The sequence below is a fragment of the Parasteatoda tepidariorum genome, chromosome 2 (genome assembly GCF_982258835.1).
Source record: "Parasteatoda tepidariorum strain Cologne lab strain chromosome 2, Ptep-v5.0, whole genome shotgun sequence".
NCBI classification, from domain to species: Eukaryota; Metazoa; Arthropoda; class Arachnida; order Araneae; family Theridiidae; genus Parasteatoda; species Parasteatoda tepidariorum.
The window spans coordinates 6,267,633-6,284,575 of NC_141756.1; the positions used below are offsets into that span (position 1 = coordinate 6,267,633).

A 16,943-nucleotide genomic window follows, 5' to 3' on the forward strand; every position below is an offset into this window, starting at 1 on the left:
AGAATTCATTATTCCAACGCAAATTCAATAATTTGAAAGCAGACTCAATTACTTAAAGATGACATCCGTCAAAGAAAAGAAATATATTAATACACTAAAAGCGAAATGGTGGATCTCTATTATCAAAACTCCTAAAAGTACTCCATCATTGAAGGGGCAGATGCAAAGAGTAGAAGCTCCTCGACAGCTGGCTTGCCCGCCATGCTTACACACACACACAGAGGACGTGTTGCTATGGTAACAAGTGCAGAAGGATAGAGATAGTGCATACTCTTAGTTTTCTTGAACAGCTATGACCCATCGTTAGCTTTTGTGGACAACGTCAAGTGTTTAGTGACAAGGGGCACAAAGCCTGCGAAATGTTAGTCATTAATATGGGGTTCTGCTGCATGGATCTGGTAGGGTGAGAGCGTTTCAGGTTGCAGAATAGAATTGTTTGCCATGCACTTAATGCGTGTAAGAGGGTTAAATATACTAGAGCTTACAGAATAAATCTAACATAATATAGGAAAATAAACTACATAAGTAGTCACAATAAACTGATCTCTTTAATCCGGTGTTTACTTTTATAACATTTCAGAAAAAAACTAGGTTGGCAAAAAAATGAACAAAAGCATTTTTATTATTTGTTGAATTTATTCAAGATTTTATTTAATATTATTTTTTTTTAAAGAACAATTTCTGTTATGTTCTGTTCAGAAATACTTTTTCCAATTAGAAATTAGTTAATGACAAAATTGTAACGTAAAGGTCTGGTGTTAAGTTTATCACTTGCGATAGTGATCAACTTATAGATGGAGATGAATTATTATTTTCTTCTATGATTCGCTATGGGTTTCTCATATATAATTTAAATATATTAAATATACATAATAAATTATTAAATAACTTGAATATATAATAAGTTATATTAGAAATATAGAGAAAACAACGAAAAAGACTTCTTAAAGGAGAAGAAAAGATATTTTTGATTAAGTTTTTAAAAAATATTCATACATTTAAAAAAAAATTTTTAATTAAAAAAAAAAAAAATGAGGAAAAGATATAATCTCGATAAAATCTTTTCCTTACTTAATTTTATTTTCCAATTTTTTTTTCGCATTTAAATTTTTTTTTTTTTTTTTTTAATTTATGAATATTTTAAAAATATTTTTTAACAATCATTTCCTTTAAAAATTCTTTACGTCTTTTCCCTTCTTTTCTCCATATTTTCAACTTATTTTATAAGTTCCATGTACTTGCAGCTTATGCGCAGTAAATAAAACTGATTATTATTTTCTCTTCGTTAATATCTTTTCTCCTTCTCTCTCTCTCTCTCTCTGTATATATATATACTGTTGATATTGTACACATCAGGTAATTCAGACATTTCTTATATATTACCAGTCAAAATAAAGGTAAATGCATGTAACATTTTAACATGATTAAAAAAATTAATTAGAAATACCAGGATAGACATTATTTAAATAACTTAATTTACATCATGATTAAAATTGCGATTTAAATCACATGATTTTTAAGAAAAAAATCCTTGATTTGAATCAATTGATTTTTTTTAAAGAAAATCATTGTTTTAAGCCGATTGGATTTTTTTTTTAAATAAATCATGAAGTCGAAAATATTTGTATAAATATATTCTTTAGGGTGTGATTCTTTTTAATTCCCTTGCTGTCAGGATAACCATGGGAGGTTTTTTCCTTTCCATGTTACGCAAATGAGGGTTAGTTCCGTCAAAAAGTCCTCCACGAAGGCAAATTACACCCCATACTCGGATCCAGGAGTTCCCTTGTCTTCTGGATTAGGTTCAAAATTACAAAGCTACGAAGTTGAACACTCAAAAATAGGTCGGCTGTTCAACGACGGTTATAATAAAATAAAATAAAGTATAGGTTAAAAACATATAAAAGGTAAAAACTTAATAAGGTGTAATTAGTAGCCGGGAAAAAAAATAACTAAGCATACACTCACATAAAAAAAAGCCTGCAGTGACTTTTTCAGGAATTATATGGAGCATGAAAGGGAAATTTTTGAGTATAATATAATGAGCTGAGTAATAGGAGGAGGTTTCAAGCGCATCGAACAAAGCAAAATAAATGTTTCTTCCGTTCATTCAAGCAGTTACTGAGTGAGTAATAAGTATATTAATTAAAGGCATTGTTGGTAATCAAACGCGTAGGCAGTTCGAATCATTCGCATTTAGTAAAAAGGAGTGTCGCAATTTTATGTCACTTATTTCTCATCAATTTTAATTTCTGGACACATTGTGAAATATGGAACATAAACAATGCCATTAGAAAGAGCGCAACGACTCTTTTTAAGAAAAGAGCAACAAAAAGTAATATTTTTTAGGTTTCGGGAGCCGCAACAAATTCAGATATAGAATCAATTCGTAATAACTTAATTATATCGTAGTGTTATAAGAACAATATCAGTTCATAGTTAAAATTAAAATACGAAGTAAATAGAAAAGTATAATGTTAATAAAAGTTTTGCAAAGTATCATCAAAAATTTTAAAAAACTATTTTTAATCAAGTGTTTTTTAACTCACTCCTTGAAAAGAATTATTCAACTTAATTTTTTTTAAACAAAAAAAGCTCTGCGATGTATTGTTTTATTTAAAAAAAAATTAATAAAAATAAAATTTCGAAAGTTCATTTGAATATTCAATTTTAACAAATAGAGTCAGGCTTTTGTATTTCGGAATTTTTAATTTTTATGTTAATTTCATTGTTTTTTCATCAAACTTTTTTTAATGGATTTTAAAAAATCATTTATAAAATTTTTTAAGTTAGCTCTTTCCAATTATTTTTGTCAGAAAGATGGGGAGCCACCTATTTATCACTCTTAACACCATATTAGGTCGAGATCTGCAGATCGTGCACCGCTATTACGTTTCATTTATTTATCTACTTTTTCTTTATTTTCCATTTATATTTTATTTCTTTTCATTTAAAGAAGTTAATTTTTCTATTATATCGCAAAATAAACTATTTTTAAGTTTCAAAGCATAATTTTTTTTTTATTTTTAAATACGAGTCACCTAATATTTTTCATAATAGCGATATGATAATGCCTAAAGCAGTTTCTCGAAGTGCCAAAGTCATCAATTTATCTGTCGAAATCAGAAAATTGCAAAACATAATGTGAAACTGCCAATCCATACTTAAAGATCAAGGATAAGTAAAAAAAAAAAAAAAAAAGGTACGAGTTTAAAAGTGTCAAATTAATTAAATCCACGAATTAGGTGTTATTATTGGCTTCAAAACAAAATTTCTAGTCGAAAATTACTCTAAAAAGAAAAGTCTCACAAATAACAAGCATGTCACATAAGAACATATGTTTAGAGCTTAACTATTTATAGTCACTACACTGCAGACATAAAATTATTTATAACTAGCGATTTCATATGTTGCTAATATTTTTGTTTCTTTACGCAGGCACTAATACATGTTTAATGTTTAATTAATTAAGGCTTTTATAAAATTTGCTTTTCAAATTTGGTTTTAAACATAAAATTATTTGTCATTTTTAAGAAATGGTATTCATTTAAATAATGGGAGATTTTTTTTTTGACGGTACCTTCAGAACATTTGTAATAACCATATAAAGTTTTGTTGCAGAACAATGCAATAAATTCTGTTCTGGTGGAAAAAATAAGAGTTAAGATGAAGAACTTCTAACTCTGGTTAAAATTTTTAAGTATGCATTAAATTAACGAGCGTGAATAAAGTAATTTGTTACAATCTTAATTTTAAATAAATGTCAAAAAAAGAATTTATTAATAAATTTTCTTAAATACTACGTAAGCAGTAAAAATAAACTCTATTTGATTGTAATGGGTAACCTGTAAATTACATCAACGAAGTGATTCAGGTAGGAAGGTATTCAAAGAGAAGAAAATAAAGTTGTTTCCAAATTCATTGCCAAATGGTTGTTTATTCTGCAGTGTGGACTGTGAAAATGTGACAGAAAGAGCGTTGTAGACGATTGATCGCCCGTTAATGGGTGCCAAATGCGAAATAGCTTTTGTTGCCTAACAATTTTTTTTTTCTTCTTCCTTTTTTTTTCTTCTAAGTGAACGGGAAGATTTTATCACGCAAGGTGTGAGTTTAAATGTAATAATCTATATTTTACAATAGTACTTTTTGCGAAAAAGATGAGATAAATATAAAACCATGACTCGATCATTACCGAACTTTGTTTTTGTTCCGATAATGATGCGATATTTAACCCTTTGAAGCAGAATTTTTATTAAAAATAACACTGGTATTAATTTAGGTCAAAATAAGTAAAAAAAAATTTATTTGGTGTTTTAATATTTTAGGGTTATAAAATACAGCATGAAACACCGGTGTCTTTTTCTGCGCTAAAGATAAAATCTTTATAACTATAATTTTTCCAACTTGCAGTTATTAAGATATATGAGAAATAGTTATTCATCATTAAAATTTTGTTAATTTACAAAATTAATTATTCATAAATTTTTGAATATAAGTGAAAAAAACTTTTTGAAACTATTATTTTTTTTTTTGATTTTATATTTTTGTACAATTATAATTTCAGTAATCTAACAGATTTTTTAGTAACTATTACTCAGTTCTTTATAATTAAAAAATGCCAAAACATATTAATTACATTTAATAAAAATGATTAATGAAATATAATTACAATGAACCCAATGCTTAAGGCACGGTCAATGTGGAGGGGTGAAATGCTGACCATATTGCCATCATCATACTGTCAAATTTCTAGAACTTGAGCCTTTACCTCCATGACCCCTTTAATCCATAACTTGTGAATTACATAATAACTTGTGAATTGTGGAATAACATAATTACATTGCTTACATAACTACTTCAAAAATCCTGCTAATAGCAAAATTTTAAGATTTTTTTTTTCTTTTTGATTCAGTCCCTTATTTCCAACGTTTCATAATACACTGAGCCGTTCATTAGCTAATATAGCAATAATTTTCATATTGATATTCTGTGAAAGTTTTAACATTGATTTAAAACTGAAGTATAATTATATTACAGATCGCCAAAATATAGAAATACGAATCGCTAAAAATAGCAAACCAAAGCAAAAGGTTTGCGTTATGGTAACATAACTTTGCAAAAATGGGATAAAAATTATTTTATATATAAAAAAATGAATGCATAAATGTCATTAGTCCATCTATTAAAGAGTGATTTAAGAGCTCTTCATAATCTTAAATTTTAATATGCATTGTCTGTATGGCCACGAAGTAAATCCGAAGATGAAATTTTAAAAAAAAAAATGAACGTTTTTGCGTATTCCCTTTTTTTTTTAAATTTCAGATCACACACATGTTTGAGGAGACTTTGAATCATTCCCTTATTCCCAATATTTCATAATACACTGAACAGTTCGTTTTACCTAACTAATATAGAAAAAAAAATTATATTGATATTCTGCGGAAGTTTGAAAAAATTGATACAAGCTAACAATTTCCTTTTCATGAGCACAAACGTTCATTTTAATATTAAAAATTGTATGTTTTAATTCATGTCACCTCTTTTCTTTTCCTGGCAGTTAATTTTAAAATCTATTAAGACCCCAAGTAAAAATAATAATATTTTAATTAGCATTATTGAAGAAAAAAAATGAAGAAAAGAAAAAATGAAAATAAAGCAATTATTCTTCATAAAAATAATAATAATGATTTTTGCATGCATAATTTATAAAAACAAACCTTTGTAATGATCTTGACCGTCCATTGTTGTTCTCATGATGTCCATTAGTTGTTGCTCTAATGGGTGCCGTAGGTTGTCAAGGGGACTGCTTAAGTTACTTGAAATTTGACGGTCCTGCAAAACACATACAATCTAAGTGACTTGGACTTCATCCAATAAAAACAAAAAATTACATTTAAAGCAATACATGCATCTATTGCATGACGTAGAGCTAAATATCAAGAGACCATTCTAATCGTGCGTAGCATACGACAGCTACATCAACATTTAGTTAGTATAGAAAAAAAACACACAAAAAATGTAACTTAAAATCTAAGAAGTTGAAATTAAGGGTTAACACAGACATAACTAGAATTCTTTCAGCTAACTATCACATATAATTCATGCAATTTTTAGCATAATACAAAATTTATAAATGTTAATATATAACAATAGATTTCTTTATACCATATGGCACAATACGTAAAATAAATGAAAGAACTACGAAATAATTATTAACTTTAAAAAAAAGTATTAAACTGGCCTTAGTAAGCATTTTTCAGGCATTAACTATTCCAAATGCACGTTAAATTAAATTTGAAAATAAATGCAAGCCAATGTCTAATAACGAACCTTTCTTCCGTAAACAAATAAAATATTTCAGCCCTTTCAGTTAGGAAATTTAATTAAAAAAGAAGTCAACTTTTCCTGGGCACATATTCACTCTTTTCAAGAATAAAAGAAAACAAAGTTGAAATTGCATAACTCAAAATTGCGTAACGGACTTTTTAGAACTGCTTCCAAGAACCAAGAACATGAATAATTATTTATTTTCAGTAACTAAAAAACATAGTTTTTAATAAGAGTTGCGAAGTTAGCGGATGTTTTGCGTTTTAATTTATACATAAAAAATAGGTTTAAATATATTGTAATATTTTTTAAGATAAACAGGTGTTTCGAAACTCATATAGTTATGCAAAATAAAGAATATTAAGTTTGTAATCACTAAAGAACAAACTTGCATAATTGTCACATTCTAAATAAATTTTAAAAAATGCTTGATAATTTTAAAAATTTATTAAATAAGTCTCAGAATGAAATTAATTTATTGAAAATGTATGATAGCATGTTAAAAATAAAATATTCTTAGGGGGAGTCGGTAGGACATATACCAATAATGCTAAAACTGACCTTTTCTCAGCATCTAAACAAGATATTGCTGGGTTTTTTTCACAAAATAATTGCATATACATGTTTACACTGTAATAACTGTTAATACATATCTTTGGCAGAATTTTTTTTTAAAAATTATGAGCTGAGAACTTTTAATTTTTTAAAAAGTTTCATTAGAAATATTTCATAACTCAAAAAGTTTTCCTGTTAAAGCTAAAACATTATCATAGCATACAACTTATATAATCTCAAATAACCCAAAACATTCAAACCGATATCATAAGTAGTTTCTTAGAAAAGGTACATCGAAAAAGGTTAGTTTTAGCATTATAGATATATGCTCTAAAAGTCTAAAGATTCCCTTTAAAAAAATCATAATTGTTACAATAAAAATTAACAAAAAAATGCGTATCACAGAATGTTAGTGATGAATTCCACGATTATAGAATTCATTCTTTAATTTATTTTGTGAAAATAGTTTTATTTAATTAATTTCGTTATTAGTACATATTTTAATTGATTTTGGAACTGAAAAACTTCTACTAAGTTTTGCAAATGCATGAAAATATTTGAAGAACTAGCAAGTTCGTGGCATTTTGGTCTTTTTTTTTTTTCAAAGAGAAATGTTTTATTGGAATGTATAAAATATTAGGGAACTGTTTACAGCATATTTTTTCCCAGTTAAAAAAAATCCTTAAAGACTTGATAAAATAATTTATAAAGAGGGGAAAAATCACGTAAATAGCGTAGCAATACCAACCATGTTCAGTTGAAATATTCTTCCGAGGCATTTCATTAAAAATTAAATCGTCATATAATTCTCTAGCAGTTAGTTAACTACAGAATTTTTTTTTATTTTAGTTATACCATAGGTCCAAAAATTCACCAGCTAGATCTAAATTGAAAATCTCAACAAATGTCGATATTTTAAGTCGAATTCCTTAAAGAAAGTAATGAAAAAAAATTCATACGGATATCAAAACTTAAATATTAATCAATAAAATAATAAAAATTTGTTAAAAGAAAATTACATGAAAAAATTTTAAAACAGCGAGAAGATGAGGTATTGACGATGAACCAGACGAATTATATCACCAGGTGGTATAATAGAGTCTTATGAAACCCAGAAATTTACGTTTCTGCAATGAAATTCTCAAAATTGTTATTAAAACTAAGCAAAAATAATTAATTGGATACAATAGTTGATTCTCTGTACATCAATCATGGAATTCATAAGAGAATTTAAGTTAATAAATTATTGAAACATAAAATCAAAAGCAGAAAAGAATATATAAGATAGATAAATATTAAACTAATTGTAAATTGTTGATTATAATAAATATAGTTTAGGAGTTAGGATAACAAATCTGAAATCAAGCACGCGTAATGTAACTGTGATCGATAATATGAAATTTCACTAAAAAATGTTTTTGCATATTCAATCCAATGCAATCAATACTAATAATTTTTTAACGTTTCACGTATCCATGTAATTAAATCAAGAATATGAGGGAAGGGGTAAAAATATTTAAAAAAAAATTGTGGGAGCTTAAACGCTTTATATGCTTCCCAGAAAACTTTAAGAAGTGCTATCAAATATTTATTGTATAAATTAACAAGCGCCTCGTAGCATTTATCAACAAATTTTGTTTTTTATTTAGTACATAATTTATAGCATTAAACAAAATGATTATTTGCAAATCTATAAACCTCAGCACGGGGGATTTTAATACTGGGTGGTCTAATTTTAAATAAAAAATAATTAAAGTAAAAATTTGCTCTCGCCCTTTCTGAAGTAATTTGGTGCGAATTTATTTAATAATGATAATTTCATTCACTCTAAGTTAAAACAGATTTCAAACGCATCGTTGGTGGGGTAGCAGACCAATATTTTAAATGGCCCCTCTCTGGTGTAAATTAATGTGCGATTTAATAAAGGCTATTTTTCGAAGGCTCCGTCGTAATATGAAATGATGCTTTATTGCGAATAATATGCTATTTTCATAACTGCTGCAAGTTTGTAACTGTTACTTATGACCGTTTGGTCACGTTTAGCTTATCTAAACCCAACGCTGTCCACGCCTATTTTGAAAATGCCACAAAACGTCAATATGGAAAAAAACCACAATTTTGCAAAAATGAAAAGCATTTGAGGTCAAATTTTTTAAAATTTTAAAACTTACTCCAATGCTACATTACTTAGGTTCATAAAAATTTGCAAAAACTAAGAATAAGGCAGTGATTTTGATAATTTTCATCTAGGTGGAAAAATGTCGCCAAATTGGTTATTTTTAAAAAAGTTATATAACTTTTAAAATATTTAAGTTATTTGTCTATTCCAAAGCCCAGATAATTCTTTACGGTAAGTTTTATATATATATATATATATATATATATATATATATATATATATATATATAGTTTAAAATCATCGCATCGCTTCAAATGTAAGGCACTTAAACTGTGGCTTTTTTTTTATTATTTTCTTTGGCAACACAACTTCGGAAAACAGCGTTAATGTTATAATAATAATTTTGATGATTTTAACTTTGCATGCACTATTGTTCTAGTATGTTTTTTAAAATGTTTGTAAAACTTTGCGCAATGCACCTCAGTCAGGCCTACAGACCAACACCATTTTATTTTAGGCTACAGAATCTAGATTCTCAATACGAAGTTATTCCTTAAAAATACATTTGAAAGATTATTTTGAGTAGGTGAAGTTGCTTCTTGAATCCGCGTGATATTTGTCAAGTACCTAAATTAATGTGCTTTTATTTATCCTAAATTCAAAAATGCAATGTGAATGAGTGAACCTTTTGTAATCATGATTTCATAACTTACTTTTATTATTAAGAAAACTCAATTTTGAAACAAACGTTGAAGCAATGCGATGATTTTAAACTATATATATAATTTAACAGTGAAAAATTATCAGGGCTTTAAAACAGACAAACAACTTAAATATTTTAAAAGTTATTAAACTTTTTTTTCAAAAAATCGCATTATTGGCGACGTTTTTCCACCTAGATGAAAATTATCAAAAATCACTGCCTTATTCTCAGTTTTTGCAAATTTTTATTACTCCAAGTAATGCAGCATTGGAGTAGTAAGTTTTTAAATATTAAAAAACTAGACCACAAACGCTATTTATTTTCACAAAACTGTGGATTTTCTCCATATTAACATTTTGCGCCATTTTCAAACTAAGAGCAGACAGCGCTTACTTTAGATAGGCTAATCTTGACCTAACAGTCATGAATAACAGTTGCAAACTCGGAGCAGTTATAAAAATGGCATATTATTCGTTAAAAAAGTCTTAAAATCTTATAAATTAACTATGAATGAGTGGATGTCCATAATCATTATTTTATAATTTACTTTCATTATTACGAAGACTCAGTTTCAAGACTAAATGACGCAATGTAGGTCAAATGAAGGCGATCCAAAAATTTCAAAGTCCCACAAATTTAATGCGCAAGTGTAGAATAATTTATTATATTGCTGCATTTCTATAAGAGAGAAGGAAAGTTGCTGGCTCTCTGCCAAGACATGAATGCCGTTCCCACAATTAATGAAAATGCCGCAGTAGACTTGAACATTGAAAAAATAAACACCCTGAAAACCTTGCAAAATCCTTTAAAAAACAAGTCTTTGAATTGAATCTCTAAATTTGTAGGAATCACGTGTTCGATCGACCCGAAGTCTTACCTATCCCAGAATTCGCGAGGCGCAACCCTTTTTCTGAAACGACGTCGAGAGCTGAGTTCTAAAAATAGAACTCACCTTAACATTCCTTCATACATTCAGACATAAAAGCAGGGATCTCCGTTTTCGGGTGAAAGTGGGATGCGGAGGGATCACGGTTAGCAGTTATAGGAGAGCATTATCCTACAGGAAGAGGGAAGGATATTTATACGCTGTCGTCAGACCTTTGCAGTTTATTTTCAAATTTTGTCTTTGAATGAATTGTGACGACATATCTATTAAAAGATTTAGTTTTTAAAGTTAAAAGGCAGCTAGGTCATATTATAGAAAACTGTTTGCTAATTGAATAAAAAGTAACTAACAAGTTAAAACATTTCCAAGCCACTTACAAGAATTATTTTTCTTCCATATTTTTAGGCATTGTAGTACAATTTTTAATGCAGCTTAAAACATTTACAATTCATTATATGTCACATAATCATTAAAATTAAATATAAATGCATTTATTTCAACATAATTTGGATTAAGTGTAAAAACATTTGTAATAAATCGTTGTAATATTTTAGGGCTTCAGTTTTAAAAAGTAAAACGTGTTTTAATATGGAAGTTATACTAATTTTTAGTTAAGAAACGTTGGAAATTGCATTGAGCATATATATCTTTAAGTAATTTCCACAAGTAAAAAACTAAGTTTAAAACAAATAACTAATATTATTTTCAGATACATAAGCAGTAAAAATGTGAAAAAGTATTTCAACGTCTCACCAGACATCTTTCAAATATATATATATATATATATATATATATATATATATATATATATATATATATATATATATATATATATATATATATATATATATATATATATATCTTTTATAAAATCACTAATTTTTTTAAGTAACTATTATTATACTAATATTATTTTTTATATTTGCCACAATTTTTAGTCTACTAATTACTTCTTCAATATTTATTAGTTGAAGTTAAAATAAAAACTTTAAAAACATCGTTAAATGATTCACTCAAATTATATAAGTCAAAATAATTTAAAGCAACAAATAACTGCAAAGGAAAAAAACAAATCACAGCCTATGTTTGAATAATCAACTACAAATTGATGTACGAAATATACAGTTATGTATGGAAAAAATGAGTTATAGAAATGTCCGTTCAGTTAGATAATAAAAAAAAATTTAAAAAAATTAAATTAATACATTGTTGTGAGGAAACATAAAAAGATATTTTTTCTTTCACCTTGTCTGCCTATGAAATGCCGAGAACATTTAAACAAAGTTTAACTAATAGCATTAAACATAATTCATTTTAGTATTATCTATTATTATTATTGCTTTAAAAAGGAATGCAAAAACTTCGCATTAACAGCTTAATCAGGCCATATAGTGTTATAAAAGAATAATAACATCCTCGAAATTTAATGATGCAGGAAATAATAATGATACTACAGCATTTCTTCAGAAGCCAAAAATAGGAATTCTAATAAAATTCTGCTCTAACAAAGTTAAATGTACTCCAAAATGGTTTAAGGTTCATTTTCCTGCACCTGTTTACAACAAAATGACCTTATTATTAAGACTTGAAACCAACGGATTTTAGCGTTTAATCCATCTCGAAGAGTTTTGTATCCCTAAAAATTACTTGTTTGTGTGTAGTAAATTGACTTTTAATACTTTTCTTAAAAAAAAATCGAAATAATTTTAGTATTTTTTGATAATTTTAATTTATGTCTTTAATAAGTTCAACTACGGCATTAAGTTTTAAAAAAATAAATCATTTCAATTATTATTTTTCTTAATGTATCGTTGGAGATATTTAATACTTGGACGAATTATCAGTAGGTAGGGGAGATTGGGGTCAATTGTAACAGGGTACGATTGTAACAGAGCAAAAATTTCGAGTGTCGGGTTCTAGATTTGGTTCCTAGGTGGCGATCAAGGTATATGTAATAAATCTACATGTACACCCCTGCTGGCAACCATTTTTATGTACTTTTGAAAGAGTTACATCACAAAAGATATTTTCACGCTACTAAAGTTCTTTTTTTTTGGTACTAGAATATTACATTGTAACAGAGTATTTTGTTTAAACAAATAAAAATCATTAACCGAATATGTAAGCGGACACCTTAATTAACATTTAAAAAAAAAGATTAGTTTTGTTAACTAACTAGCATTGTTTTTAACAAATGAAGCTGAAATGGCGTCTTGGGGAGGATTGTAAAGGGACGATTGTAACAGCTGAAAATAAATAATCTTATGTTTACAAACCATTACTTAACTCTTTAAAAACCACCAATAGCTTCCTATATCATTTATATTATGTTGCATGCGCATTATTTTATTTGTCACCTTTCACAGCATAAATTAAAATTTTTAACCCCTTAAGTTAAAAGTTTAACCCTTTAGGTCTCTGCTCATTATTATTTTTACTCCTAAAATATCACTACTATTTTGATCAATAAAAAATATATCACAACTATGATAATATGTATAATTAACTATATTTTAGTTGAATTTATGAACTGTTACAATTGACCCCGTAAGTGGGGATGTAACAAGTGCACGACTGTCGAAGATTGTTAATAACTAATATAATAACATCTAAAATAAGGTGTTTTTTTTTTCTGGTAGAGGATAGTCTACTTTACCCGTCTGTCAATTAATAGCAATAATATCTTGGATTTTTTGTTAGTTAAAAATAGTTAAGTAAAAAATGTTACATTTGACCCCACTCTCCCCTACACATGTTACTTTCCTTTAAGAGTAATATTTCATATTTCTTGTTATAGTTTAAAAACATTTTTTGAATACCTCTCGCATTTAATTTATAAACACGTCATTAGCACCCAAATATCTTAGCGAAAACATACCCTATAGAAAATAAAATAATACACTTTCGTTACAGCCTTTATCTTTATGGTTTTGGACACGGCCTTTTAATTTACGGTCGTACTTGTAACATCATTATAGAAATAGTCTTTTTCTTTTTTTGGGCCACGCGCGTAAAAAAAGGGGGTTTAGTTGTTCATAAACAAGGTCGTGCTACGAAATATTTTTAAAACCGATTCCAACATAGACGCATAAATAATTTTTCTACCTGGCAGACGACCAGTGTACCTTCCTTAATTATGGGGAGATGAGAACTTCGCGAAGATGCCAAGGTTTGAAAGGGTAAAAAAAGCACAGTCATCTGAATGAACAATAGGATGGCGTATATAATCTGGCACTAACTGTATAAAATGGAACTTACTCTAGCTAGGCCAAGGGTATTAAAAAAGGAATACGTTAATGCAAAAAAAGAAATGTTTCGGCATGACACGCATATATTTTTTTTATTCCTTTATAAAAAGAAATGCATCATTATATTCGTTGTTTATTAAAACATATAATTCATTGAAAACTGAGTTACGGCTTGCAAATCCTTTCTTAAAGAGTCTTTAAGTAAACAAAATGCAATCTGGAAATCATTTGCAATGCTGAATAGAAAAGCTAATTGAATGCAATTGTAAAAACTATTCGTAGAATACATTTGGTTTTTGAATAGCAAATAATAAAAAAAAAAAGGAACACCAGCCTAACTTTTTTATCTTGTGATCGGATATTTACAGATTAAGACACAATTTCAATGGTTAGTAGGTTAGGTTATTAATTTGTTCAACTATGCTTATTGATTTGTTCAAAGGATATTTTAAGTTTCATAAGTTTATTACTCAGAAACTATGCGGTCGACTTAGTAGAGAGCCAGTGCGAGATACGAGTGAATAAAATAAATAAATAAACAATAAAATGAATACATAAACAATAAAATAATGAATAAATAATAAACAAATAAATAAAATAAAACAGAATTAAACAGAAATTATAATATAAATAAATAAATTAGAAAAAAAAGAATAAAAAAACGAAACACATGATAGATTTTATCTAGCAATCGGATTTTTTTTTTTTTTTTTTTTTTTTTTTTTTTTTTACACACTAAGGTACAACTTCAATGGTTCTCGGGATTTAACCTGAACTATACAAATTAATTTGCTCAAACAATATATTATGTTTTTTAAGTCTAACACACAGAAATTATACCGCCGAAATAGTAAAAGGCCAATCTAGTATAAAAATTATTAAAAAATAAATAAAACAGTGAAAAAAATGTAGCTAAAGCATGGTAACGTAGGCTTTTAAGAAACACACAAAATGCATGTTGAAACAGAATAGACAATTGTAAACAATGAGTAGTAAAACTGTCAAACAAGTTAAAACCAACGCGGACGTGTAGCCATTTGAATTCAAAACCGACAAATATTAGAGAGCTGTCAGCATATAACAGTTACGTGACTCATTCATTTATATGTCCTGGAGCTCGCAGGTAAGGAAGCAATGGTTATAGATTTCAGTCGAGAATGAAGTCTTCAATTTCAGAACTTGCAACTTTCACTGATTTCGGACAACTTCTACTCTCATTTTATAATTAATGGCATTTTTTTTAAAAAAGAAATAATTTCATTTTCTTTTTATAATTTTAATGATTTCAATTAGTTTGGATTATAAGTTTAATTATTGTTTTCAATTTTAAAAATATTAAGTTTAATTATTATTATTTTAATGCATCGTCGTAGTTGTTCAATGGACATAATTTTGAATGCCTTTATTAATACCCTTTTAATAATAATGCGGGGTGTAATGTCCCTTGTGGTGCATTCCCGCTTATCACCATACGGTTGAAGCCCCCAAATCTGTCACAGTGTTGTCTCATTTTCTTTCTCTAGACCAGTGGTTTCCAAACTTGATGTTACTACGCCTCCCTTAAAAATATTTAATCATTTGGCGCCCCCCCCTGAAGATTTCATAAAATAAAAACACAAACATTTTTACTCTTATAAAATTTATTCATACAAACTAATGGAAAACGATATTTTATTATTGTTTTTAATGAGATGGATGTGCTTGTCTATTAGCACAAAGTTTATCAAATCTTGGTGTTTGTGACGATATAGTTACTCGTAGCTCTTTTTCTACAACTAAACGAGCTCGATATTTGTATTTCATTGCAGTCAAGGCAGAAAATCCCGTTTTGCATAAATATGATGTTGCGAACGGCAGCAGTACTTTCAAAGCTTTGTTTGACAAAGTGTTATATTCTGTATTAAGATTCAACCAGTATTGAACCAGAGATACAGTCTGAAATTTATGTTTTAATGTAGTATCACAAAATAATTCAATCAATTTTTCTTTTTCAATACTTGTCAATCCAAATTCATCATCTTTGTCGATAAATGGATTCTGTATCCACGCAAACTTTGTAAAATCAAGATCACCAAAATAATTCGAAAATTGAAGCAACAAACCATTCAAGTGTTCCACAAAGAGAGTTTTGTTTGCTTCTATATTATCTCGAGCGCATAAATTTAAACGTAGAAACATGTCAATCTTATTTTTTTGCAAATTTGATTTCCATAGCTCCACTTTTTTAATAGATGCTTTCACTTTGTCTTTTTGTATAAGCAAATGCATTTGCGGTCCTTGCATTGATTTATTGAGAACACTCAATTTTTCAAAAATGTCAACCAAATATGTAAGTTTAACGATAAAATTATCATCCCTAAACATATTGCCGTCTTCATTATGATTTTCCTCTAGAAACATAGCAATTTCTTCTTTGAGTTCAAGTACCCTTTGAATCATTTTTGCACGAGATAGCCAGCGCACTTCACAATAGTACAGAAGTGACGCGTAATTAGCTCGCATATCTTCACACAGTTTTGCGAACAACCTTGCTCTTAATGGACTGTTTTTTATGTAATTTATAACTTTTATAACTCGTTACTTTTGCAAAAACATTGTTAAGTTCCTCGCTTGTAGTTTTTGATACGAGAGCTGCTCTGTGGAGCATGCAGTGCGCCCAGAGAACCTCAGGTGTTTTCATTTTAACTAGTGTTTGAAGATCAGTCAGTTTTGTGTCCCGCCATTGATTGTGCACCGTCGGTACAGAGCCCAATGCAATTATTCCACATTATGTCGTTCTCATTAAAAAATCTGTCTATTATTTTGAAAATTTCATTGGATGTGGCTCTGTCAGGAATTGGTTTTGTGTCCCGCCATTGATTGTGCACCGTCGGTACAGAGCCCAATGCAATTAGTCCACATTATGTCGTTCTCATTAAAAAATCTGTCTATTATTTTGAAAATTTCATTGGATGTGGCTCTGTCAGGAATTGGTTTTGTGTCCCGCCATTGATTGTGCACCGTCGGTACAGAGCCCAATGCAATTATTCCACATTATGTCGTTCTCATTAAAAAATCTGTCTATTATTTTGAAAATTTCATTGGATGTGGCTCTGTCAGGAATTG

General features: G+C 28.2%; 1 protein-coding gene across 2 annotated transcripts in view; it reads right to left on the reverse strand.

The window, feature by feature from the left end:
* Positions 1 to 16,943, reverse strand: part of orb2 (cytoplasmic polyadenylation element-binding protein orb2) — an 85,358-nt gene that overhangs the window by 42,006 nt on the left and 26,409 nt on the right. For both annotated transcript variants that reach the window (XM_016055714.4, XM_016055713.4), the window contains exon 2: positions 5,718 to 5,832. In XM_016055714.4, coding sequence (XP_015911200.1) covers positions 5,718 to 5,832 — 115 coding nt within the window. The remainder of the gene's footprint in view (positions 1 to 5,717; positions 5,833 to 16,943) is intronic.